Source organism: Emys orbicularis, chromosome 14, assembly GCF_028017835.1.
Source record: "Emys orbicularis isolate rEmyOrb1 chromosome 14, rEmyOrb1.hap1, whole genome shotgun sequence".
NCBI lineage: Eukaryota > Metazoa > Chordata > Testudines > Emydidae > Emys > Emys orbicularis.
Window position 1 is genome coordinate 4221912 of NC_088696.1, and position 27309 is coordinate 4249220.

General features: G+C 47.2%; 1 protein-coding gene across 1 annotated transcript in view; it reads right to left on the bottom strand.

Annotated features, from left to right (window-relative positions):
* Window positions 1-27309, bottom strand: part of ACSF3 (acyl-CoA synthetase family member 3) — a 107845-nt gene that overhangs the window by 71256 nt on the left and 9280 nt on the right. The window contains exons 4-5 of the mRNA XM_065416609.1: window positions 13047-13201; window positions 12000-12145 (exon numbers count right to left, since the gene is read on the bottom strand). Coding sequence (XP_065272681.1) covers window positions 12000-12145; window positions 13047-13201 — 301 coding nt within the window. The remainder of the gene's footprint in view (window positions 1-11999; window positions 12146-13046; window positions 13202-27309) is intronic.

The window sequence follows — 27309 nt, forward strand, 5'->3', positions numbered from 1 at the left end:
CTACAGGCCAGTAAGCCTCACTTCAGTACTGGGCAAATTGGTTGAAACTATCGTAAAGAACAAAATTGTCAGACACAGAGATGAACATAATTTGTTGGGAAATAGTCAACATGGTTTTTGTAAAGGGAAATCATGCCTCACCAATCTACTAGAATTCTTTGAGGGGGTCAACAAGCATGTGGACAAAGGAGATCCAGTGGATATAGTGTATTTAGATTTTCAGAAAGCCTTTGACAAGGTCCCTCACCAAAGGCTCTTAAGCAAAATAAGCAGTCATGGGATAAGAGGGAAGGTTCTCTCATGGATTGGTAACTGGTTAAAAGATAGGAAACAAAGGGTAGGAATAAATCAGGGTTTCTCAAACAGGGGTCGCCGCTTGTGTAGGGAAAGCTCCAGGCGGGCTGGTGTGAGCCCCGTCCGCAGGTCCGGCCGATCGCGGCTCCCACTGGCCGCGGATCGCTGCTCCGGGCCAATGGGAGCTGCTGGAAGCATCGTGGGCCGAGGGACTTACTGGCTGCTGCTTCCAGCAGCTCCCATTGGCCCGGAGCAGCGATCCGCGGCCAGTGGGAGCCGCGATCGGCCGGACCTGCAGACGGGGCTCATACCGGCCCACCAGGGGCTTTCCCTACACAAGCGGCGACTCCTGTTTGAGAAACCCTGGAATAAATGGTCAGTTTTCAGAATGGAGAGAGGTAAATAGTGGTGTCCCCCAAGAATCTGTACTGGGCCCAGTCCTATTTAACATATTTATAAATGATCTGGAAAAAGGAGTAAACAGTGAGGTGGCAAAATTTGCAGATGATACAAAACTACTCAAGATAGTTAAGTCCCAGGCAGACTGTGAAGAGCTACAAAAGGATCTCACAAAACTGGGTGATTGGGCAACAAAATGGCAGATGAAACGTAATGTTTCTAAATGCAAAGTAATGCACATTGGAAAACATAATCCTAACTATACATATACAATGATGGGGTCTAAATTAGCGATTACCACTCAAGAAAGATCTTAGAGTCACTGTGGATAGTTTTCTGAAATCATCCACTCAATGTGCAGCGGCAGTCAAAAAAGCGAACAGAATGTTGGGAATCATCAAGAAGGGGATAGATAATAAGACACAAAATATCATATTGCCTCTATATAAATCCATGGCACGCTCACACCTTGAATACTGCGTGCAGATGTGGTCGCCCCATCTCAAAAAAGATATATTGGAATTGGAAAAGGATCAGAAAAGGGCAACAAAAATGATTAGGGGTATGGAACAGCTGCCATATGAGGAGAGATTAATAACACTGGGACTTTTCAGCTTGGAAAAGAGGCGACTAAGGGTGGATATGATAGAGGTCTATAAAATCATGAGTGGTATAGAGACAGTGTTATTTACTCCTTCTCATAATACAAGAACAAGGGGCCACCAAATGAAATTAATAGGTAGCAGGTTTAAAACAAACACAACAAAGTATTTTTTCATGCAATGCACTGTCAACCTCTGGAACTCCTTGCCAGAGGGTGTTGTGAAGGCCAATACTATAACGGGGTTCAAAAGGGAGCTAGATAGATTCATGGAAGATAGGTCCATCAATGGCTATTAGCCAGGATGGGCAGGAATGGTGTCCCTAGCCTCTGTTTGCCAGAAGCTGGGATTGGGTGACAGGGCATGGATCACTTGATGATAACCTGTCTGTTCATTCCCTTTGGGGGGCACCTGCCATTGGCCACTGTCAGAGGACAGGATACTGGGCTTGATGAACCTTTGGTCTGACCCAGTATGGCTATTCTTATGTTCGGTTTGAACTGTTTTCATAACAGCCCCAAAAGGCCTGCCAGGCTGAGGAAACGTATTCCATCTCATCTGGTCAGAGACCATGGATTACACCAGAATACAAAAAGAGACTGATTGACCTAAGCACTTATCCCATTCCATTGGAGATGGTGCTGCCTACTGGTACTAATATATTTTGAACAGGTAGACTTCTCCTAGTGAATTTTGGGAGCACTCAAGGTCATGTCATAAGTCACTAAAAATATGGCAAATACCTGAAAAGCCGGACACATTGTAGCATGTTGGGGTACACCCTGATTACTTGGGACAACATTTTCAAAAACACTCATCAGAAATTTTTAACGGTGAGAGTGATAAATCATTGGCACAAACTAACAAGGAAAGTGATGGATTCTCCATCTCTTAAGGTCTTCAAATCAAGATTGGATGGCTTTCCGGAAGATATACTTTAGCCAAACAAGTTATTGGCCTCAATACAGGTGTAACTGGGTGAAATTTAATGGTTTGTGATATACAGGAGGTCAGACTTGATGAGCCAATGGTCTCTTCTTGCTTTACTCTCTATGCATCTACGAATTTTGAGTACTTAGGGAAAGTCTCATTGGCTTTTTCTGAAAATGGAACTTTGACGCTAACGTCCCTGAGACACTTTTGAAAATTATACCCTTGGCTACTATCCTTCTCCCCCTGTTCCTTACATCATCAACTGTGATGATGGTGGTGTTTGCATTGAGCACACTTGCCCACTAGGAACTGGTCTGAGATGCAACTCATTCCAGCACACAGCCATCAGACGGGAATGACTTTTTGCCATTATTGCTCTGGATTTGAACTGGTGACCCTAGTGGTGAAAGGCTCCTACAATCAATTCCAAGAGGCAGCTAGTCCCACTGTGATTTTAATATTGATTTTTCCAACTCTAATTAAAAAAAGGAACAAAGGATTGCTGTTCTTCCCATACAAGACTGTGTACGATTCACAATCATGGCATGTGCTCCCAGCCTTGTTTTCATTTGGGTGGTTGTGGCTAGTTCTCTGAAAACATCCACTCAATGTGCAGCGGCAGTCAAAAAATCAAACCGAATGTTGGGAATCATCAAGAAAGGGATAGATAATATGATAGAAAATATCATTTTGCCTCTATATAAATCCATGGTACACCCACACCTTGAATACTGCGTGCAGATGTGGTCGCCCCATCTCAAAAAAGGTATACTGGAATTGGAAAACGTTTGGAAAAGGGCAACAAAAATGATTAGGGGTATGGAACAGCTGCCATATGAGGAGAGATTAATAACACTGGGACTTTTCAGCTTGGAAAAGAGGCGACTAAGAGTGGATATGATAGAGGTCTATAAAATCATGAGTGGTATAGAGATGGCCCACACCTTGAAACGGAACGGCGTCCGTATGAGGAGAGATTAATAAAACTGGAACTTTTCAGCTTGGAAAACAGACGACTAAGGGGGGATATGATAGAGGTCTATAAAATCATGGCTGGTGTGGAGAAAATAAATAAGGAAGTATTATTTACTCCTTCTCATAACACGCAAACTAGGGGTCACCAAATGAAATTAACAGGCAGCAGGTTTAAAACAAACAAAAGGAAGTATTTCTTCACACAACGCACAGTCAACCTGTGGAACTCTTTGCCAGAGGATGTTGTGAAGGCCAAGACTATAACAGGATTCAAAAAGAACTAGATAAGTTCATGGAGGATAGGTCCATCAATGGCTATTAGCCAGGATGGGCAGGGATGGTATCCCTAGCCTTTTATTGCCAAAAGCGGGGAATGGGCAACAGGATGGATCACTTGATGATTCCCTGTTCTGTTCATTCCCTCTGGGGCATCTGGCACTGTCCACTGTCGGATGACAGGATACTGGGCTAGATGGACCTCTGGTCTGACCCAGTATGGCTGTTCTTATGGGGTCTTCCTTGAGCACGGCAGTGAGATTTCATATTGGGGGAGAAGGAGGTTTCTGCTCACATTACACTAATAAATAGCTCCATCAATTTATTTCCTATACAGCTAAAATAAAATTAATATGTAAAACAAGCCCCCAGTAGCTTGGAAGCTGGTTTATCACACTCCATCCATAAAGTGTCTTTTTGGTGTTAAACAAAAATGATAAACCTTTGAAAATGGTCCATAAATGCTGGAAAATGCTGACAATGTGAATAGCAGCTACATGAACACAACATTATAATTAAAGTCTTCATGCAAAGACAATGACTTGAGCTTCTCAGGCCCATGTGGCATTTTAAAATAAAGATCAGACAGATTCTGAGCTCACTGCCGTGTAAACCAGGAGTAACTCCATTTGAGTCAGCGGAGACCAGAATTAGATTACAAGAAGATGGTGAGTTAAATCCAGCATTGGCTTCCTTTTAGTACTGGTCAGAATTCAGGACTAGAACTGGGGAGAAACCCCTGCACCTTCCCCCTCAACACCTCCCAATTCATCCGCTCATGCATGTTAAGAAATGCTGGCAACATGCCCACACAGTGTCAGCTCAGTCGGCATCAGACAGGCTGCAGTCAGAAAGGAGAGTGACCCTATTATTCTTTCACCAGTTCTCCTCTGTTTAAAAAAGTTGTCAGCTCTTCCCAGATAAATTTAATTGGCCTTGTGGTCTACGTCCTTCGGTATCTGGGGACCTTGCTGCTGGTATGTGTGGTGGCGTCCTGGGAGAATTGAAACAGGCCAACGATAAGGCACTCAGCGATCTCACTGTCAACAATACATGGAGTCCCCGCTGTAGGAGCTATTAGCCGCCTCTGATCTAAACCTCCAATTAAAGTGGTGATTAGGCCCAGTGAGGCATTCTCTGTCCATGAATTATTCATTTCCCTTCACAGTAACAGCACCAGGGGGATTAGAATGAGAGCTGGTGAAAACAGAGGCATTTTAAACAGGGTTTTAACCATATACAAGCAAACATTTATCTTTCGAATCTTTCATCTTTTCTCCTTTTGAAAATACAGGCTCTCCCCTCTCTCCCCTGCACCTTCAGAGCTATGCTTCGGCTGGCAAGCAAACCCTCCCTTGAGGCCAGGCTGTCAGGGATGTTCCAGGTGGCATGACAGAGTTCCCAAGAGAGTGGCTTTTAGAGTTCTCGACCCCTCAGACACCAGCTATATCAAGAAGGGAGGCTGGGGGCCAAGTCACCTCTGAGGCAAGAGCTTATGGAAACTGCAAATAATGAAGCATTTTGCTCTTGCTCTTGCTCCTGCTCTAAATCTAACGGGGATTGGACTTGTGCGTCTGCGTGTGTGTGTGTAGGGCAGGGGGAAGGGTTACTTTTAACACAGATATCTCAGTATGGTCAAATGGAATGTGGGCTGTTCAGAGGAGCACAGATCTGCCACTCACAGAGTCAAAACATCTCGGGTTGTGGCTTTTTAACACTTCCCCACTGCCCTCATATTTGCTGTGTTGGGGGGTGACTTCAGCTCTCAATATGGCCAGAGAGCCCATGGACATGGTGGCCAAAATGCTGGTGAGCTGCCAATTCTTTGCTTATGCCGGCTCTGCCACCCTCACTGCCATCGGTGGGACGGCCCTGGTGGTTGCGACAGAGAGAAATGTCAGGGGAGAAAAGGCAAGGGTAAGCAAGGCAAGGCTCCAAAGGCTGCTGTCCTGGAATCTCTTCAATTTTCAGAGGAGTTTGCCACTTGATTTCCCCTATTTAGCAGAGTGATACATTGCTAATTTTTTAATAAAGACAGTAATAGCGCCAGACAGCAGTACACTGAGGGCTATCAACCTTTGTCTAGCTTTTGTCCCATGTAATGCTTTTGCTCATCTAAACCCTTTTTTAATATGTTTACAGATGCAGTTTCTTTGGGAGTCTGTTCTGCAGATCCATTACCCTCTGTATAAGGAAGTTTCCCTGAACTCCCTGAATGGCTGGTGCTTTCTGAATTTTGTATCCTCTGGAATAGTTATTATAACCCGAGTCCCTTGATCCTCCTGGCTGCTCTGTTCTGTACCTTTCCCAGTCCTTCAATCTTCTCCCTGTAATATGATGCCCTGACAGTGTCAGACCCTCCATGCGTGGTCTCTGCAGCCTTTTGTGCAGTACCAGTGTGATCTCCTCCTTTCAAACCTTACTAGCACTTGGATATATTACACTGCATCCATTCCTAATCCACTGTTGCCTCTATTGTTTCTAGGTCTCACTGAATCCAGTGTCTCCTTTTTAGGACTGGCTGGCCCTCCCCGCTCCGTGTTCTCTAAAGTTTTGCCCACCTTGCAGCACACCCCCTTCCAGAGGTCAATGCTGAGCGTGAACAGGTGTGAGCTCAGCACTAATCCGTGCAGAACTCCCCCTTTTAATACCCCTTCGCCATAGGAACTGTCCCAATTAACCCCCACTCCTTTGTTAGCAAGCCATTAACCTATTTATCCTGTTGAAAATTTCACCCTCAATATTGTACTGTGCCTGGATACCCTTAGACATTAGCCTTTAACGGGATACTGGATCAAAAGCCTTTTCAAAACCCAAGTAAATTAGCTCTCTGCTTCACCCACCTGCTTTTCAATTGGCAGTTCCTGAAATAAATTAATCAAACCTGTTTATCAGAATCTCCCTTTTGTAAATCCAGACCAAGTATCTCCAAGTAACCCATACCTGTCCAAGTCATCCCTTACTCTTCCCTCTACAGTATTTTCCAACACAGAGGTTAGACTGACAGGTCTGTAGCTGTCTATTTCTACCGCAATCCCTTTATATATGGAGATGTGTGTGTGCACGCGTGTGTGATCTGTTACTAAGACTTCTCCAGGCCTTGGCTATTGTCTCTGCTGGAGGTACTCTCATTATGCCCATAGGGTCAGTTTATTCTAGAGTGTCAGCAATCCAGTCATGGAGACTCTGTCTCCAGGTCTAATTATTCTCTTTCGCCTGTTCCGGTGTCACCCTCACTCTCACTTCTTTTTCACCTTTATCCCTTGGAAAACTTCTCTCTCATTCTGGTGGTTACTCTCACTTTTCCTACTGACTACGAAGGCAATGAAATCATCTCTCTCTCTGCCCCACCTTAAGGTATGTCTACACTATAAACTTAAGTCGACCTATGTTAGGTCAGTTTGCAACCACCACAGTAATTGCTGCAGCGGTTCATGTCCACACTACCCTCCTTCTTTCGGTGGTGCACGTCCTCAGTGGGAGCACTTCCGCTAACTGAAAAGGGGGGTGGGGGGAGGGGGCAAGAGGCTCTCAGCTCTGCACGCAGCTCCTTACCGGGAGCTCTTTGCCCAGGTCTGGTCGGTTGCTGGACTCCCAGTGGGGAGCCCGGAAAGCCTCCATGTAGCCGGGACCCAGGATGCAGTCAGGTGCCTTGTTGCTGCTGCCCAGGCTCCTGGCGGGGAGCAGGGAGCCTTGGTGCAGCCATGGGGAGGACGGGGAGCAGCCCGGTGGGGGAGTGGGGCACCCGGGCAACAGCCCGGCTGGGAGCAGCCAGGCTCTACCTGGAGCCCCCGCCCCGCCCGAGGGTGACAGCCCAGCTTTCTTGTCAATTTCACAGCTCCTGCATGGAGCCATAAAATTGACAAGAATGAGAGCCAACAGCTGATGTAAGTAACCCAGTAGACACTGCCTCACCCTAGCTACACTGACATAAGCCCTACGCCTGTCATGGAGGTGGAGTTAGGATGTTGGCGTTGGTAGGGCACTTACATCGACAGGAGCAAGGCTGTAGTGTGTTGTAGCGGGGTGGCCACCTGCTCCTGCCCTGAAGGGCTTAAAACAGCCCTGGGAGAGGGCTGTGGTAGGGGAAAACCTGGACTGATTGGGGAAGTAGCCACAGCTGGGCCACGCCCCAATCAGGCCGCAGCTGGCCCTATAAGGAGGCTGTGGGCCAGGAGCACAGGCAGTCTCTCTCTAGGCGCAGAGAGAGAAGGGCCTGGCTGCCTGGGACTTGAGTAAGGTACTGGAGTAGAGCAGTGCTGGGGAATAGGGCAAGGGAGCCGGGGAGCTCCCACCTGGAAAACCCCCAGGCTGCAGGCCTAGCCAAAGGCCTGAAAAGGTACTGGGGTTGCAGAGGTGCAGCCCGGGGGTAGGTGGAGGCAGCAGGTTCAAACCCCCCTTGCCAATGATGAGTGATATGGACTGCAGTCTGCCCCAGAGTGTGGGGGCTAGATGAGGACTGGCAGTGAACACTGAGGCAAGGTGGGGACAGAGGGTGGGAATTCCCTTGGGAGGAGAGCCCAGAGAGTGTGAGGTACTGCCAGGGGGCAGCACCAAAAGGAGGGGGCACGGGGGTCCGGGAGGGATAGGGGGCCAGCAACAGGGGAAATTGACCTGCAGAGGGCGCTCCAACGGCTGGAACACTAGTTCCCCGGGAGACCAGCAGGGGGCGCCGCAGGCGCGAGTCCCGCATCGCTACATGTGTACACTTACATAGTTATGTCAACCTAAGCTGCCTTACATTGACCAAACTCTGTAGTGCAGACTAAGCCTTAGTGTTTATACTGTGCCTGCCCATCATTGTGGTATCCAGGCACCTCACAAAATTACAAAGTGTGCCCGTGACAAAATAATTCTCATACTTGCTCTGTCTTCTAGTCAGCAGGGACGAGATTTGGTGTAGGAGGGGGATGATCTCTGAGTGTGTTATTGGGGGACAGCAAGATTGGAGAAGTGCATTTGCATTTTGTTCTGATCCTGAGTGATTTCCAGGTTCATCAGCCAGAGTCCGAGAAAGCTCCATCTCCTGTATGCATGAGGATCCCTCCCAGGGGAGAGTTTTGCTCCAGTGGAATTGAGCTGTCGTGGGGAGTGATGACGACGCCTGGCAAGGTGTTCAGTCCCCTCAGGTAACTTGGGTGCCATAGACAACTTTGAAGATAGAAAACAACCGCCTGCAATTGAGACTGTACTCCACAGGCAGTCCATGGTGAGACGCTGAGCCCTGGAGCCATGTGTTCTTGGTGGCCTGTGCTGCTCAGCTGAGGGGGGGCTGTGTTCTGACCCAAGCTTCTCTCTCTCTCTCTCTCACCAACTGACGTTGGGCCCTCCCCCACCTTGTCTCTCTAATAACCTGGGTCTGACATGGCCACCACTCTGCATACAACAATGGAAGACAGCGAATTTTACCTTTATTTATTTGGCAGTTTAGCTCAGTCTCCCTCTTAGGTACTGAAAACTACAACAGTAACAAGAAAGTCAAAGAGGAAACATCACAAAGATTCAAAAGCTGTGTGGAGCAAAGGCAGGGGGAGGAAGATGCACCAGAAAGCAAATTTGGGCTATGTCTGGGCTGGCTAAGTAGGGCTGGCCATATTCATAACCCTCCATAGGCACCAAGGCCATTCAGCAGGAGATCAGCTGGGCTAACTGTCCTTCGAGTGAATGCAATGGCATTCTAAGCCCCTCGGCTACATTGTGAAGGCTCAGTCACTTATCTGCCCAGAAGGGGGCGGACCTGGTTTAGTGATGTAGTTACTCCTCAAATCATGCTTACAGGTGAGAAAGGTTCTTTTTCTCGATGAATATGCAGTGACAGCACATTCTCAAACCAGGACCAATGAGACCTGACTTGTAGGGTCAGAACAGCCTCAGAGAGAAAAGCAGCAAGACAACCCTTGTCCATAAGAAGCTGCTTGTGCTGAACCTTACACATTTAACCAACAGTGCTGGAGGGACAGATCAGAACTACTTCCAGCAGCAGCCTCCCATGTGGTGACCTCTAAAATTCATCTCCAACCTCCGTACATTCACAGAACCGGAGGTATTAGGTTGTAAAGGAGCAATACACCTGCACTAAAATAAGAGTGAACAGACATCCTATCTCAAGTACCCAGCCTTGTGCACTTTGCTAGCTGGGGGAGAATCTAACTGAGATACCAGACATGGATACAATTGGGGGACAGGCCCCTCCCTGGGACTCGCCGCAGAAGTGGGGGCGCTGGACCGATCCACCTTTTCCATCGAAGACTTCAGGTTGTGCTGGAGGCTCTGAAGAGCCTGAGCCAGTCTGTGACTGCTCCTCATTGAATCGAAACAAAAAGCAGCAAGCAGATTCTGTTAAAAACCAGTGAATCTGCAACAGATCATTCTAAATAAATAAATTCCACCTTGATGCAGCGTGCCTCTCTCCTCATCAGGAAGAGGTGGAGGAAGGTCAGATGATGCCCTCAGAACGAAGGGTGGATAGGCCCTTCAGTTAAAAGGAAAGCAGGTTCAGAGAGCCCTCCGTCACTGAATGCAAAGCATACACCTCACCAATCTCTCCAGCAGGCCTGATTCTCAGCTGAACACTAGGCTTCCTGCTTGCTCATGTATTACAGGTTAACCTTTCATGGAGAAGGTCAAAGTGCCAGCCCTTCTCTTGGGAAGGCAGGAAAGCTATTAGCCAGGAGCTGAAGCAAAAGGCAAGACACAGAGGGCTCTGTCCTTTTGCTGTGCTGCAGTGCGGAAGCACAAAGCCTTTGGGAACAAGGAAGTGCTGTGCCAGAGGAGACAGATATAGACTCAACCTAGCCAGCAGTGTCACTTCTGTGGAGGTAAGCGTGTGAAGAACAGAGACAACCAGCAGGAGGGTCTATGCTGAAACTTGGTTTGGCTGCTTCCAGCAGCTCTAAGAGGAGGTGGAAAATCCCTGCAGACAGACAGGGGCTGACCCCTCTTTCTCAGACACCATTAGGCAACTGCTCTACAGCACGTCCCTTGTGGACTATAAAGAGAGGCTCTTACTACGATTTACCTCTTTCTTTATCATACAGGTGCATTTACCTTTATCACTGGAAAGTCCTAAAACAGCTGGTAAAAACCTGTTACCAGGAACCCTTCAGTAAAAATGTTCTGCCACAGCTGAGTGAAGTCAGGACTGAGTTGCAGACGTTTTTATTTCTTTAGGACAAACTGGGGCTACGATGCACATTGCAGCTTTCCACACACAGCTCCACCAGTGCATCCTCCCTGAGATTACAGTGGCTACTCCCATGGTTCTACCCAGACACCTCAATCACCACTGGCAGCACCCCCATCCTAACCCCGCTTCCCCAGCTATGCCCATGGCACTCAATCCTGACAGGCAGCACCCCCATCCTAACCCCGCTTCCCCAGCTATGCCCATGGCACTCAATCCTGACAGGCAGCACCCCCATCCTAACCCCGCTTCCCCAGCTATGCCCATGGCACTCAATCCTGACAGGCAGCACCCCCATCCTAACCCCGCTTCCCCAGCTATGCCCATGGCACTCAATCCTGACAGGCAGCACCCCCATCCTAACCCCGCTTCCCCAGCTATGCCCATGGCACTCAATCCTGACAGGCAGCATCCCCCAGCCTAGCTCTGGGTCCCTACACAGCCAGCGGTGACATGGGGGGCGCAGAGGGTTACATGCCCCCCGGGAGTGTTGAAGGCATTGTCCTTCTCATGCTGTACCCTACCCCCGGCACATTTCCAGCTTGCGTGGCCCCTCTCCCTGGTAGCCAGGCCCGAGTGGGGAGTGGAGGCAGTAGGATGGAGACACTTCTCCTGCCGGGTGAGGGTGGCCGCTCCAGGTCACTGCCTCTGTGCAGCGCAGCAACTGCCTGCAAGATCCTGGCTGGGGTGGCAACAGTGGCCCGCGCAGAAGGTTACCCTGCCAGGGCAGGGAGAGCGCAGCAGCCCTGGACCTGGCACTGGGCCACTAGGGAAGACAGCAGCAGCAGGTTCCCTGTGCTGAGTTAGCGGCATTGCCTGCACTTCTCCCTCTGCTGAAGTGTCTGAGAGGACCGGGGAACTCCAGGGAGAAACTGGAGTTCCCTGCCCAGGGATGGGGGCTGGCCCATGGGCACGTGCGCCCCACTCCTGCAGTCCCAGCCGCCCAGGAGCCAGCAGGATTGGCTGTCCTGGGCCAAGGAGGTGGGGCTGGAAGGTTCCTGCACCCGGAGTTGATGCATGGGCTCCTCTGAACCTTTACATTGGCCCCCCCCCCCCACTATTAACAATTATGGGTCGCCACAGTTCTGCGAATGCCCCTGAATCCTGACCAGCAGCACCCCCCTCATCCTACTCCTTGACCCCTCCTTCCCCTACAGCTTTGCCAATGCCCCCAATCCTGACCAGCAGCTTCCTGCCTAACCCAGTCCTGTCCTGGGAGAAGTTTGGGTACGGACATACATTCTCCGAGCAGAAGAACAAAACGCATTTACAACACTAAAAGATAGGTTGGCACAAAGGTGTCTCAACCCTCTCCACCTTTCGAAGACGATTTATACCTGGGACACGAACTCCGTGCAAGGGGTTAGAAAGTGCCATTCCGATCTCTGTCATCCCGTACCTCTCCAGCAGCGTGTGTCCGGTGATGTTCTTCCACCTCTCCAGGACTGGCACAGGAAGGGCTGCCGATCCTGAAACCATTAACCTGTGCAAGGAAATGCCACGCGGTGAGCATCACCGGCATATTCTTTACCTAGAGAATTACTGCTGTAATACAAGAAGCCTTTGCCCATCTGTAGTGCCTTGGGGAACCTCAGGCCATTCAGCAGTGTCAGAAAGTTACATCACACGGCACAGACACAGCAGATCCTCCATCACTTGCAGTCTAAGTCAAGACTGGATGCGTTTCTAAAAAGAGACCCTCTAGCTCAAAGAGAACATATGGTTGATATGGAAATTATTGGGTGAGGTTCTCTGGCCTGTGTTATGCAGGAGGTCAGACTAGAGGATCAGAATGACCCCACATATGAATCGCTCTTGCAAGGGATCATCGTTCCCACTTTTCAGGGTGAGAAATTAAAGCCCAGAGAAGCGAAGTGATTTGCCCAGCTTTGCAGAGTGGCGAAGTTTAGAAAAGAATCCTGCAGGGCCAGGCTTTAACCAGGCACTCTGCCTGAATAGAACTGCCTACATGTCTGTGCTTTGGAGCCAGGACTGTGAGCCCATACGTGACGGATGGTTTTTAATAAGCAAGAGACAGCCTGCCATTGGCCTGGTCATTGGACTGAAGCAGAACCTGGTACCACAACTCGAGAGAATCCTAGAGAACCTGGAAGCACTACAGGAATGACATCATACAATCCACTGTGCTCACTGCTGGTGCTACCCTCGAGATGCTCTGCACACAGCTCAAACTTCTCCATTCCTCCATCACCCGCGCCCAGCCTTCTTCACACCCTCCCCTCGTAACATTTTCCACAGTGTTAGTGAGCCTTCTCCAGCCCAGGAAGGCTGGGACAGCGTGAGCGTATCTATTGTAGAGGATGTACTCCGTAGGTCTCGTCTGTAAGCCTCTTAGGCTGTGAAGACGGGCATCTTTGAGCTACCTGAAATTATCCCGGCACGTGGCACGTACGAAATCCTGGACAGAAGGCTGAGAGAAATGCCTGTCATAATGCTCCACCAGTCTGGAGTAAATAGTGGGGACCGCCATGAAGATGCTGATCCGTGGAGCTCTGGGGCTTAAGAACTTCTCCCAAACCTGGAAAGGAAAGAAGAAAAGGCACCTAAATACAAACTATGGAGGAGAATAGCCTTCATGTCACTGCCGCCACTGGCTCTTCCATACCACCTTTGGGAGAAGGCTCACAAGCAAGTACTTTACAAACCCTTCAAATAGCTATGTGAGCATTCTTTAGTACGATGTAAAGGGAAACTGAGGCAGAGGGCGGGAAAGTGACTTGTCCAATCAGAATGAGTCTATCAAGTGTGGTTTCTTATCTCTAACCCATACTGCTGCCTAATACTTATGAAAATGATGAACCCCCTGCATCCCTGCCATCTTGAACCCAATCTACTGTACAATGATGTCCAAAAACCCCTCCATTCTGACCCCCACACCATCAATCAACTTATTCTCAGAAGCACCAGGGGAATCTTGGCAGTGAATCACACCACTGCTTTCACTCTCTCAATCAGCCAATGTGGGATGATGTGTAGAAACTGTAGCTTCCAATAGCCAGCACCTTTTAGAACTGTTAACATGCACATGAAAATAAACATGTATGGCAGAGTCTATCCATTCCTTTAGGAAATACAGCCCTGGACAGTGCTATATGAAGTCACCAGCCTTTCAAAGCTCAGAGATCCTCTTCCTTCTTAAAGGGAAGAAACAACATATTGACCACTACAATACACAAGGGTCTGAGCCAAAGTACTCGATTCACAGAGAGAAACTCTTGCAATGTGTATATGTGGGGGGAGGGAGAGAGGAGATCTCCTTTGCTGAAATGTTTATAAGTTTATAGATTCCAAGGCAGAAGGCCAAATCCAGTCTTGATTTTAACATGGTCAGTGATGGAGAATCCACCTCATCTCTTAGTAAGTTGTTCCAATGATTAATTACCTCAGTGTTAAAAAATTGCACCTTATTTCTGATCTGAATTTGTCTAGTTTTACCTTCTGGCCATGGGATCTCATTATATCAGGGGTTCTCAAAATGGGGTCGGGATGCCTCAGGGGGTCGTGAGGTTATTGTGTGTGTGTGTGGGGGGGGTGACGGACGGACGAGCTGTCGGCCTCCACCCCAAACCCTGCTTTGCCTCCAGCATTTATAATGGTGTTAAATATGTAAAAAAGTGTTTTTAATTTATAAGGGGCGGTTGCACTCAGAGGCTTGCTGTGTGAAAGGGGTCACTAGTACAAAAGTTTGAGAATCGTTGGGTTATATCTTTGTTTGCTAGACTGAAGAGCCCTTTATTACCAAGTTTCTGTTTTCCATGTAGGTATTTATAGACTGTGATCAAGTCACCCCTTCACCTTCGCTAAAGCTAAATAGATTGAGCTCCTTGAGTCTATCACTCTAAGGCAGGTTTTCCAATCCTTTAACCATTCTCACTGCTCTTCTCTGAGCCCTCTCCAACTTATCAACATCCTTCTTGAATTGTGGACACCAGAACTCAAGACAGGAGTCCATTAGTGGCTGCACCAGTGCCAAAGACAGAGATAATACAACCTCCCTAACCCTAGTCAAGATTCCCCTGTTTATGCATCCAAGGATCACGTTAGCCCTTTTGGCCACAGTGTTGTACTGTCTCATGTTCAGCTGATTATCCACCATGACTTCCAAGTCCTGTTCAGAGTCACTGCTTCCCCATCCTGCAAGTATGGCCTACACTCTTTGTTCCTAGATGTATGACCTTACGTTTAGCATATCGCAGTGGTTCTCAAACTGTATTTTCTTCCAGGTCATTGATAACAAATATTAAATAGCATAGGGTCAAGAACCGATCCCAGCAGACACCACTAGGAACACAGCTGCTCAATTAGGATTTTTCCATTTACAATTACATTTTGAGACCTATCAGTTAGCCAGTTTTTAATGCATTTACTGTGTACCATGTTGTTTTTGTATCATTCTAGTTTCTGAATCAAAATATCGTGCAATACCAACTCAAATGCCTTACAGAAGTCTAAATATATTATGTCACATTACCTTTATCAACCAAACTTGTAATCTCATCATAAAAGATATCAAGTTAATTTGACAGGATCTATTTTCCATAAATCCATCTTGATTGGCATTAATTATAGCACCCTCTTTTAATTCTTTGTTAATCAAGACCCTTATCAGCCATTCCATTATTTTGCCCGGGATTGATGTCAGACTGACAGGCCTATAATTACCTGGGTCGTCTGCTTTACCCTTTTAAAATATAGGCACATTACCTTTCTTCCAGTCTTCTTGAACTTCCTCAGAGTTCCAAGACTTATTGAAAAATCAACATTAACTATTCAGAGGGCTCCTCGGTCAGCTCTTTTAAAACTCTTGGATGAAAGTTATTCAGATCTGCTGATTTAAAAGTGTCTAGCTTTAGAAGCTGCTCTTTAGCATTCTCTTGTGTTACTGTTGGAATGTAAAGTATTCCATCATATTATATGACTTCATCATCCAGCTTTTTCCCAAATACAGCATAGAAATATTTATTGACCTATTCTGCTTTTTCTGCATTATTAATGACAATTCTACCATTTCCACATATACTTAAAAAATGTCTTACATCCTTAACTCTGCGGTCCATAGATTTTTTTCTTGTCCTTTTGCTTCCTTTATCCATTTTCTACAATTCCTAGCTTCTGATTTAATTAATTACTATCAACATCCCCTTTCTTCTATTTGTTTTTATATATAATTATTTTTATAGCTACTTTCACTTCTCTACCAAGCCAGGTTGATTTTTAACCACTGTGGCCTTCTTTCTCAGCTGTGGGAGTGTGGCTTTTTGATTATCTAGTAAAGTGTTCTTAAACAATTCCAAATTATCATTCAAATTTTTCTGTTTCAATTCTCTGTCTCAACTGACTTGGCTCAATTGTTTTCAGCTTTGTGAAATGGGCCCTTTTCAATTTTAAATAAGATGTGACCCTCACTGGAAATTAACCTCTGACGACATCACAGGAACATGCTCTTCCTGTATATCCTGACATTCCATTGGTTTGAAAAATATTCCATCAAAGCCTTCTACTAAGATGCAGCCACAGTCTAACTGGACGGATGGCTCAGTTTGGGAGCCAGCAGAGGAAGCTTTCACTAACCGCATCCCTCCTAAAGAAACACTCAAAAAAAGGACAAAAAGTCTTTGATTACCTGTCCTACTAACACTTGGAAACTACAAACTGGGGCAAATTCAAGGACCTGGCTATGGCAATGTGTGAATGACTCAAAGGGCTCTAGGACTGGCCGAACATCTCCACCTGGGACCGTTTGGAAGTGGTGGAGGAGAGGCCTAAATACTTAAATGTGGCTAACTTTCCCGCCACATTGCTACTTGTCCCCCTTGCTGAGCATTCCCCAACATGGGAGCAGAACAAAGCCATCAATAAATAAAAGGTTGTTGCCAGCTCAGCTTTGGGGACAGCAGGCTCCTTCCCTCCTTTCTGGATTTTGCCCTGTTGTTGATAAATGTATTTCTTAACAGCTCCTGACAACGCATGCCTCCTCTCCCCTCCCTCCCTTGGCATGCTCAGCCGCACAGAGGGGCGTGCGGTGGGGAACAAAAGCGTGAATTGATTGAAGGGGAACAAGTGATTCTCCTTTATGCTGTGACCCTGGATGCCAGTGCTGCTCGGCTGCTTTCCCCTCAGTCCTGCTCTCTGGCTCAATTTCATTACTTTCTACTTCACAAACCCCCTCCGCCCTTAAACCCCCCCCCCCCCCCCACTTCGCTGCCTCAGAACAATCTGGTCTGTACAACAATACAAACCATGTTGTTATTGTTAATATAACAGGACACGTTTAACAAAGGACTCAGCCCCACTGAACTAAAGGGAGCGTCTTCCCGTCCCAGAGAGCGCTTGGCAGAAGGAGTTATAAATGCACAGGTTAGAAATCCACCAGATACAGTGGAACCTAATCTAAAGGGACCTCCTCCCTTCTGCCGTTACAGGACTCGGGGCAATAGACCTGAAAAGCATCAGGGGAAAGCGGAGTGGGAGGAGACCAAAGCCATGGAGCAGAGGGAGTGATTCACACCCCGTGTGGGGAAATGTTCCACTCCGTCACTACTGAGTCTTGGGTAAAGGCTCCTCTGCAGCCGCTCCGTGTCTTTGGGAAGGAGAGAAAACTACCAAGCTCTACAGATGTGCCCAGCCCAGGGAGTTGCACTGGTGAGTGCGCAAGCCCAGCTCAAGCAATGAGCCGTGGAAGAGGGGCCTTGGGGAAATGTTGGGAACCAGAAGCGATGGCCACAGTGCTGGGAAGGGCAGCGGGGGCAAGAAAGTACATTTTTCTTCTTCTGGCAGGCCACAGATGGAAAGGGGAGTGACAGGGTGGGGCCATGGGAAGGAAGCAACACATGCCTAGCTGGGGTGTCACAACCCCACGTCTCCTACTCCCTGGGCTCAGGTAGCTGCTGCCACCCCCAAGCTTTGCACTTGGATATTTTATATCGTGTCCTCCCCTCACTCTGCTCCCTTATTCCAAGGAGCATGTCGCAGGAGCGAGGGGCTCTTTGAAGGTCACTGCAGGAAAAGCCAGGCGCCACAGCTCCCCTTCAGACTTCTTACTGTGTTACTTACACGTTAATCCGATGAAAGAGCTCGGTTCCTGTTCATCTACAGGGGCCATCTTTACACTCTCAAGCACGACAGAGTCTTATTATAGATCCCAGGTCATGCTTCCTTCTCAGAAGCTGCTGGGTCCTATGTCCTCCGAACTTAGTCTCGATGCCCCCTTCCCAACCACACAGATCTCTGATCTGTGGGATCCACCACTGCTACTCAGTCAAAAAAATAAAACAGTTGAGGAGGATGGATCTGAAAAGCCTCATTACCTGAGGCTATCAATCACTCCTGGGATCTAGAGAGTCTTGTAAGCTGCCCAGCTTTGCTCTCCCAGCATATGGCATCCTCCGACGCCCTCCAGTTTAGAGCAGTGTAATCAATCTCTCCCTCGCCGTTATCCCATATGTCACTGTCACCACATCAATTCTGGGTGGACAGGACACTGACAACCCCTCGTTTTACTTTATTTCGCTCACCTGAATGATCTGTTCAAACCCTCCGGACGCAAAGTGTTTCTAAAAACAATGGGTTTTTGGTACACATTGCACTGGACTTTGGGGCTGCTGGACTTCTGCTTTGCCTGGGACCACCAGACATTAGAGACCCGACTTTCATTGGTGCTGAACACATTTGGTGTCCACGGACTCCGGCTGGATTTGTGGCTGCTCAGCATTTCTGAATGTGAGACAGTTGGTTTTTAAAATATATTAGACATGATTTAAAGAGGAACCAAAAGTGATACTGGTTTAAAAGCCCACCTATAGACAGGTGGAGAATATGTCCATCTTAGGGTTTTCCCTAGGGCCTTTCACTGCTGTTTCCTCCGAGTGTTGCTTTTCCTTTTCAGTTGTTTTTGCCTTCTCATGTGACTGTTGCCCCCACTCCTAAATCATCACAAGAAGATCCTCATTAAGCTCCACCACCCTGAAACACCTGATAATCCAAAAAACAACTTCATGTTTGAATCCAATCTGAACAGTGACATCTTTCCAACTGTGCAATCAGGTTATAGGTGGACGGACGCCGGTTTAGCAGCACTGACATGGGGCGGCTTGATACAGCTTGCGTTACAAATGCACTGCCTCCTCATCACTAGCAGGAGGCTCAGAAATTCCCAGTCAACAAGGTACTTTGGCATGAACTTAATGGGACTGCTCACATGCTTGAAGTCAGGTACGTGCTTAAGTACCCTGTTGAACTGTGCTGTATTGATCAGCCTTCAAGCTTATCAATACTGCACAATTCACAAGGTAAAACGCCCGTCTCAGCCCAAGAACTTTCAGAAGATGTGCTGAGTGCAGCTAGACTCCGTGTAAGAAAGGCTAATTCTCTGCTACCCCCCTTTGCATGGGAAGGCTGTCTGTTCGCCAATGGAATGTTAGAAGATTTTGCCAAAAGGAAAGTGACAATAAGGAGAAGGAAAATTACAAAACAGAACCACCAACTGGATGCAAAATAACCCTAATGTGATGGGAAATGTGCAAGATTTCCCCTAGTAGTTCCTAAGACAGACAGGAGATGTGATGATGGAGGGGGATTGGCTGAGTGATACACAACAAGCAGCTCCTTTCAATCCACAAAGCCTGCATTTTTGCACGGCGACTTTCCCAAACTGCACCCAGTATGGCTGTCTATGCAAGACAGCCTGAAGGGAGAGATGTGGCCACACGCATTGCAGAGAAGCACTAACCCCTTTTCCCTTCCAGAGGCCTCACTTTCAGTGGAAGGAGGAGCACAGTGTTGAATACAAATCCAGAAGAAGCCAAAGACACTGAATCAATCGATATCCTGACAACTGGCAACACAGAAGAAGAGGTGAGGCGGGAGAAAAACCAGGGCCTACCATGCTTAGACTGCACACAACAACATTTATCCTGAGTTACACATTCCAAAAAACAGGAGAAGACACAGAAAATGAAAGGGAGTTTGGAAAAAGCAGTGAACATCCCCAGGCTGGGACTGGCAGGCAGAGGAACAACGAGCAATTCGGAGAGGCTTCCCATAGACCAGGAAGACTACAGCAGTCTCTCTCTCACACACACGGATGCACATACACCATCTTGCAGCATGACAACGAACCTGCTCAGCTCATTTAAAACAAATCAAATCAAATCGGGGTCACGTTTCCTGCAAGTGATTGTGAAAGATTCTGATCTCAGATCCATGGTGCAGGGCCAGAATCCCTCCTGCTTGCCAGTGAATTTTTGGATCAGGTATTCGACAGACACTGTTTTCCTTTTACTTGAAACAGCTATTTTTTTTCTTAAAGGAAATATTTAGGTAATGTCCTAGGGGAAAATGATATTAAGATGCCTTCAGTCTGAAAAGGAGTAAGAACACCATAATGGATTTTCCAGTCCAAAGCCAAACAGGTAACAGACAACCTGGGCTACTGTAGCTATTTACAATTCAGTGGCTCCTCTTTTCTAAACCAGTCACAAATTATTGGATCATTTAAGTTGTTATTGAATTTTTTAAAAACGCTTTTCATAAGTAGCAATATCGCTAATGCAGGTTAAATCATCCCTTGCCTTCCCTTTTGATTTCGGAGATGGTTTTATGTTTTTGTATTGATTGCTAAAGTGCTGGTTATGCCCAAATTTTCATAGGTTCTCTAACAGCTACGGCTCTGACTCAGATCGAGTGCCTCACTGCCAAACTAGATCTATTTGGGGAGGGACACCAGCGTCAATTGCAATAGATGCAGGGTTCCTAGACATGCAGAAATTCCAGCACGGTGCAGGAGCACTGACCAGAACACAGGGCCACACACGCATATTGGTGACACAGTTTCTTTCTGAGCGGAAGTAACATGAATATTACAGAGGAGTGTGGAGAACAGCTAGAGGAGCTTTGCTCTCTCCTAACGGCTGAACCTCTGATGGTTAGCTCAACTCAGGCCGTTTGCAGCAATATGTAGAAAGAGAAACATTCCTTTCTTCAAAAGGAAATCGGGCCCTTGGTGGCTTCGTCTCATGTTTGTTATAACCCCAAACTGTTTGCGCTCTGCATGACTCTGGTTGTAATCATTTATTCATCAGTACAGTCTAACGGCCCCCTCTGCATTCCAGTCTGAAGCTTTTAAACCCTCGCCATGCTGCAGGCATACTGAAAGGGGCAAGTACTTTCCCTGGGACCCAGTAATATAACTAAATATGACAGGCTCTGGTTCCATTTTTGTTATTTCCCCCACACACACATCAAAAGACATTACTCTGTAACAGATGCTGAGAACAGACAGCAGATCTGTGGGGAAGTGAAGAACAAATATAACTGTGTAAAGCCAAGGTTTGCAAGAACTGATCAAGCATAATCCATCCAGCAATGACCTGCCCCTTACCACGCCCAGACTTCCCTTTGAGCCTGAAATAAAATTACCTTTCTGAAGCCACCGGTGAATGGATGAAAAGACAATCACCTTTCTCCAACCGAAACCGAATGGGAACGCACATTCCCAGCAAGCGAATAGTGCCTTTCTAATGGGTGTGTTCCTTGGAGCTCACACATTTGTATGCTAGGATTCGCTTTTATTTTAAAAATATAAGGATTCACCTGATGTTTGTGCAGTGAGGGGCCTATGGGAGTGGCTAGAACTGGTACTACACAGCTGCAGTGCATGCTTCCTGAGCTGCACCCTACCCTGCCAATGCATCTCAGGGCTGCCCCTCCTGCTGCTCAGCCTGCTGGGTAGAGACTCCCAGCCATGCCCAGCTGTGTGGTGGCTTTGTGACACAGACATTTCCTTTAGCTGCAACTAACTGAGATCGGACCCTCCGTCTCCAGAGGTGAAAGGCTGGTGCATTAAGGCCACTTACCACCTAGACATAAGGGCCTAAATTCTCAAAAGACACTAATGATTTGGGGTACCCAACATAAGACACCTTCAAAGGGCCTGATTTTCAGAGGACGGGAGCTCAGCACTTTCTGATAATCAGGCTCCTTTACGGTGTCTCAAGTTGGACACCCAAAAACCCAGCCACCCCAAATGACTAGTCACTTCTGAAAATGTAGGCCAAGAAATCTACATATCAGCATATTTGTTAACAGAGGACCTCAGGGTACAGGCGTCGCTGCATTACGGCAAGGGGCTTTGCTGACGGCAAGAAAGAGCCTTGCATTTAATCATGCAGCCAAACTGGATACACCCTCCAGGGGACGAGAGCATGCACTGTTCATATTTGTATACGCTTCTAAGGAACTGCTCAATATTAAGATTGTTTTTCCACGAGAAGTTCAGACAAAAAACCTGCAAAGCAAAGACAACAGACTCTCTCTTGCACAAGGCTAGAAGGCAGTGATACCTGCACCCTGGCTGGCAGCTGCAGCAAAGGGGTCCGGTGAGAGAGACATGGAACTTGCCTCTCAGACCTAACAGTGGCCCCTGTAGTTCAAGGCTGAGGCATATTGGCAAGGGTAGCGCGAGAAGCTTGGGCTGTCATGGTCTACATAGGATCTTTCCTCTGGATAAAGTGAGAACTTCATTCTCCAGGACTAGCAATCTGGAAATTACCTTGTGCTAAATTTACTTACAAAACAAAACAGATGTAAGGTCAGAGCGACACTTGCTCTCAATACTTTCTGGGGAGGGGAATCCTACAAGCCTTTCACTAGCTCCCTCCCTTGTACTCCCTCAATTTCAGGCCAAACTTCCATGTGGCTGAGGAAGTTTCTATATGGCTCACTCTAGAGCACTTAACACTGCTCCCAAGACAGACAGAAAGGTGGCTCCAGTGTGATGAGACACACACCCCATGGGTGGAATGTGCTACTTCTATTACATATCTAGCCCCGCTGGGCCAAGGGGCAGTAGAGAGTGTGTCTTGAGCTCAGTTCCCTGCACGAGGGCATGTTACGTTCCAAAAGGAGCACACACCAAGGTACTTAGAATGCCACTTGAAAGGAGCAGAAAGCAATGCTGGGAATTAAGGGTCCATTTATAAACCCTTTCTTAACAAATGGTTAATAGCTGCAGCAATATTCTTTAATAACTTACAATAGAAGGATGCTACAATAAGCTTAGCCGAGACACTCTTAACAGACGGTGCTATGAAGTGAACTATAACTTGTACAGTAGCGAGAGCAAAGTAACATACGTCTTAGTTTAATAAAGAGAATCTGATTTTATGAAGCAACTTTCACGCTTGAGGCATCTCAGTACACTTTAATGAGTCCTTTTGTGAGCTTCACAACAGCGCACATGCAGCCTCGGACATCAGATGCTGTTAGAGAGGGAATGCTGGCCAGGACACTGGGGCCGTTCCAGAACCTTGATCTTTATTCTCCTCGTGGGCAGCTGCCAGAACCAGGCAGAAGGGTCTGAAAAACAACTCCTAGCACCGCACTGCACAGGATGCAAACCAAGCCTTTATCGGAGACGTGAACCATCTTTTAGCTAAGAGGAAATAATGCTATTAGCACCAACTAAACCAGACTGGCACCTGTATCTCCGATTATAAGGCATGCCGCAAATTATGTAATTTAATGAACACTGAAATAATAAAGTATTTATTTTGTATAATGAAGTGTTAGTCATTAGAAACCAAAGGCACATTGGGCCTGCTGCTGTGGTTTCTCTTGAAGCCATGCCAGTATCACTCAAGGCTAAATATGTCTGCAGCAGGTTTAGAGTAAGTTCCTAGCCTTGTTTTGATCAGTATGTCAAGTGTTTTAGCTGCCATTTGGGTTTCTTTACATCACACTGTAATTGACTGTTTTCTCAAGGTGCAGTGAAGAAAAAAAAAGCAGCAAAACTCAGACTCCTTCTGCAAAATCCTCCACTGAAACTGTGCTTCTTTTCTGAAAGCTGATTTTGGTAGCAAAGGGCATTTTGTAAACAGCTGGTGAAAATAGACTGGAACTGAAAGGCAGCTTGCATTAAACTCCACAAGAAAGCCTGCTTTACCCTCGTGTGCTTTCTCTGTAGTGTCGATCAAACCACTTTCAGCTCCCAGGGGAGGCCCTTGGAAAAATAAAGGGAATGAAAAAAATAAAAAAGGCAAATAATGTCCTTCAGAGGCCCGACTGCACCGGAGAGCTCTTGGAATGGAGCTGGCTCGCTGCTTCTGCATCAGACATACTTGCCATGCAGACTGCCCCTGCCCGAGCTCAACCCTCTGGGTCAAAGTGAAGGCTCCGCTCCAGCACAGTCCTCGCTTGCCCTTGGTTGTCAATTCTCACCAAGCAATCGGATTGGAGAATACAGGACTGAGCATCCCCCTCCTCCCAGCAGAGCCCATTCTTCAACGTCAGCTCATTGATTTGCAGATGTCAGGAGAGCAGCACAGAGAAACACAAGAGTACAAGGGACAATCAATCACGAGATGCCACAGGATAGGGAGAAATGCACATGGGGCTTTGGATTGGCTTTGCTTCAGGACTATCAGTGTGCTCTTCACCCTGCCCCCGCCTGCAATTAGCTGCCTCAGTGTATCACCAAGGCTAGTGAGGTATCAAGGTCTTGCCTTCTGCAATAGGTCAGGACAGTGTTGGAAGCTGTCAAGCACTGCAAATGCTAAATATTCTTAGCCTGTGTGTTCTATTGAGGTGAGGGTTTCAAAGAGGGTTCTTCCCAAAGACTTTAAGGGCTGGAGGGGGGAAGCTAAGAATGCAGTGATTTTAAATATCAAGGGAAGAACAGTACTCAGACTGGACCCCAAGAACATAAGAATGGCCACACTGGGTCAGACCAAAGGTCCATCCAGCTCAGTATCCTGTCTTCCAACAGTGGCCAATGTCAGGTGCCCCAGAGGGAATGAACAGAACCGGTAGTCATCAAGTGATCCATCCCCTGTCATCCAGTTCCAGCTTTTGGCAAACAGAGGCTAGGGACACCATTCCTGCCCATCTTGGCTAATAGCCATTGATGGACCTATCCTCCAGGAATTTATCTAGTTCTTTTTTGAACCCTGTTATAGTCTTAGCCTTCACAGCCTCCTCTGGCAAAGAGTTCCACAGGTTGACTGTGCACTGGGTGAAGAAATACTTCCTTTTGTTTGTTTTAAACCTGCTGCCTTACCCCAAAGAGGACCTGTATCCGTCTGAAACACTTTATGCACAGACGCTATATATTTAAATTGAAATATGAATGCTGGGCAGCGCCAGTGGCCAGCTACTGCTGGGTATTATCATGGGCTCAGTTCCTGACTGCTTGCTCCCTGCAGGAGCTGTGGAGGCAGCATGCTTAGCCCTCAGGGAAGGAATTTTTTTCTGCCATTCACCAGCAGCCCCTCTGGCTGATTAAGGGGCAATGATGAGGACAGGCTTTGATGGAGGTTTCCTTCCATTCCTCCACATCTGGAGGGATGATGACTGCTGTCGGGGACTCAAGGGGGAAAGTGTAAAATGAAGTCAGCATGGCCTGTAGAAAACTCCCTGGGAGAGTGAAAGGAGTCAGGCACGTCTGTGTCCGACAGCTGAACAGGACAACGATTTCTTGCATTTGCTCATATTTATATATCTCCCAGGTAGCCTTATCAGACCTGAAGCATACAGAGAGGGTACGGTATAATTTTAAAAGCCTCTGACCATGGCTGCTCATTAGTAATATGTGGGTCCTGATCTTACCCTGGGGTGGCTGCAGGACTGATTATTGATTTATGCTTCTATAAGAAGTAATCTCAGAAAAGGCACACTTCCGTTCCCACTTAAAGCCGGCATCTGCACCTGGAAGCCTAATTATTCACTGATCACTGAGCCTTCTGGCCACAAAGGAACCGGTGCTAGTTAAAGCCTGAGGGCCAAATTCCAACCTCACCTACATTGGCATTAACGTTGAGTAACTCCACTGACCAAAGCAGACTTAGGCCTTGAGGCACCAGCACCTTGAAATGCACAACTTTAATCTGCTGATCTGCACAGCTCTGCATGGAGAGGGGGACTGCATGGCAAAATATCCCCCCTCCCCCGCCCCCTAGGTAGTAAGAGGGGAAGTGTTCAGCACTGTTGTTTACTGTACTTTATCCCCTTCGATATTTTATTTGCTTGTTGAATTCCCACATCACTTCCCAGAAGAGCTTGAACTGATGAGTTATAAGGTGTATTGCAATGACAGCTTAAGCTCTCCTGAACTCCTCCCCTCACAGGCTCTTTGGCATGACAACGAGGGGTATTTTTAAGGCATAGTCAGGCATTCTCAGGTTGTGTTTATTTTATCTTGCATGGTCATTTCCAACTAGAAGCTGGGCCCAAATCTCCGAGCCATGCTGCCAGGAAAGGGCTCGGAGAAGCAGGAAGTGACCAACAAGCAAAGGAACCTGGGATTGAGGTTAGAAGCTTTCCAGGATTTTCCATGTTATAGTGCCACCTTAACGTCCATCCTGTTTCAGCTCAGCTTAAGGGAATGTTTTCCCTCGGTCTGAGAATTTCAGCCTTTCTAGGAGCCCCGCCACCTGTAGCACACCTGGAATGCGAATGCCACAGGCATGACAAAGGATGGCCACTTCAGAGTCCAGTGCTCAGGCTCCCTTCATCTTCTCTTCACCTATTTCTGTCAGACTCGCTTAGATCACACGTTCTTATCAGACGGCTGCCTACTCACCAGTCTACCGGATGGGGCTGTCTCCAGGGAAGAGGAACAGAACATATGCCTCTCCTCAAATCACACTTGGTCTCAATGCTTGGCACATTGCTCAGGAAGTGATATTTACACACTTTGGGTAGAAGACAAACCCGTCTCTCTACCTTAGGGTCTTCTACAGGACCCATCACCACAGTAGTTAGGTTGTTCATTGAATTAAAGCCTGGACACGAGTGATCTCCCAAATCCTTCTTCAGGACCAACCTTAGGGGCTCTACAAACAAACAGCAACATCACAAGGGTGGCAAAGGCAATCCCAGGTGGAAACAGACGAAAAGTGTTCTTCTCTCTTCGCAGACACACTTCTCTCTGCTACAACCACTTTTTTCCCCTTTAAAACTGCTGCCCATTGGCATTGCCAAGGTACCACAGCAGAGCAAAGCACCAGGCCCAGCGCTTCCTATAGCTGCAGAAAAACAACATCCTAATCGGATGAGGACAGTCTGCTTACCACCACCTTTCCTAAGGGACTCTGAAAAGTTTCAATTTTGCTAACTCTCTCCCATTGTGGCCTAGAGTAGGGACCTGCCATCCAGTCTAATCTTGATGAATTTACTAATGTTTGTAAAGAGCTTGGAGGATGAAAAGCAGAGCTTGCATATAAATATCAAGTATTATTTTATTAGTCTCACCTGGGGCACCAGAAACTCTAACGCCAGCATCATACCATGTGATATAGCACAAGACATTGAGTGTGAGTGTATTTAACACAGAAAAGGGCTATTGCGAGCTACTGAATATGGTAATACAAAACAAACGTTAAGTGTTGGAGGCAATGCATTGCTAAGGTATAGTATGTTACAAAACAAGAGAGTAAGTTGTGTTTTCATCTTTCCTGATCCTAAATTAACTCTGTTATTATTCTGTGTGTAGTGCCCTGGTTTGATAGCATGTACCTCCTAGTGTCACCAAGGAGCATAGGTAATATTACAGATTATTAGCCATTTAATAATCAAACAAGTTAAAACCACCCAGAGAAGCTGCTTTGCCCCAGATTTAATATTCAGTTCAAA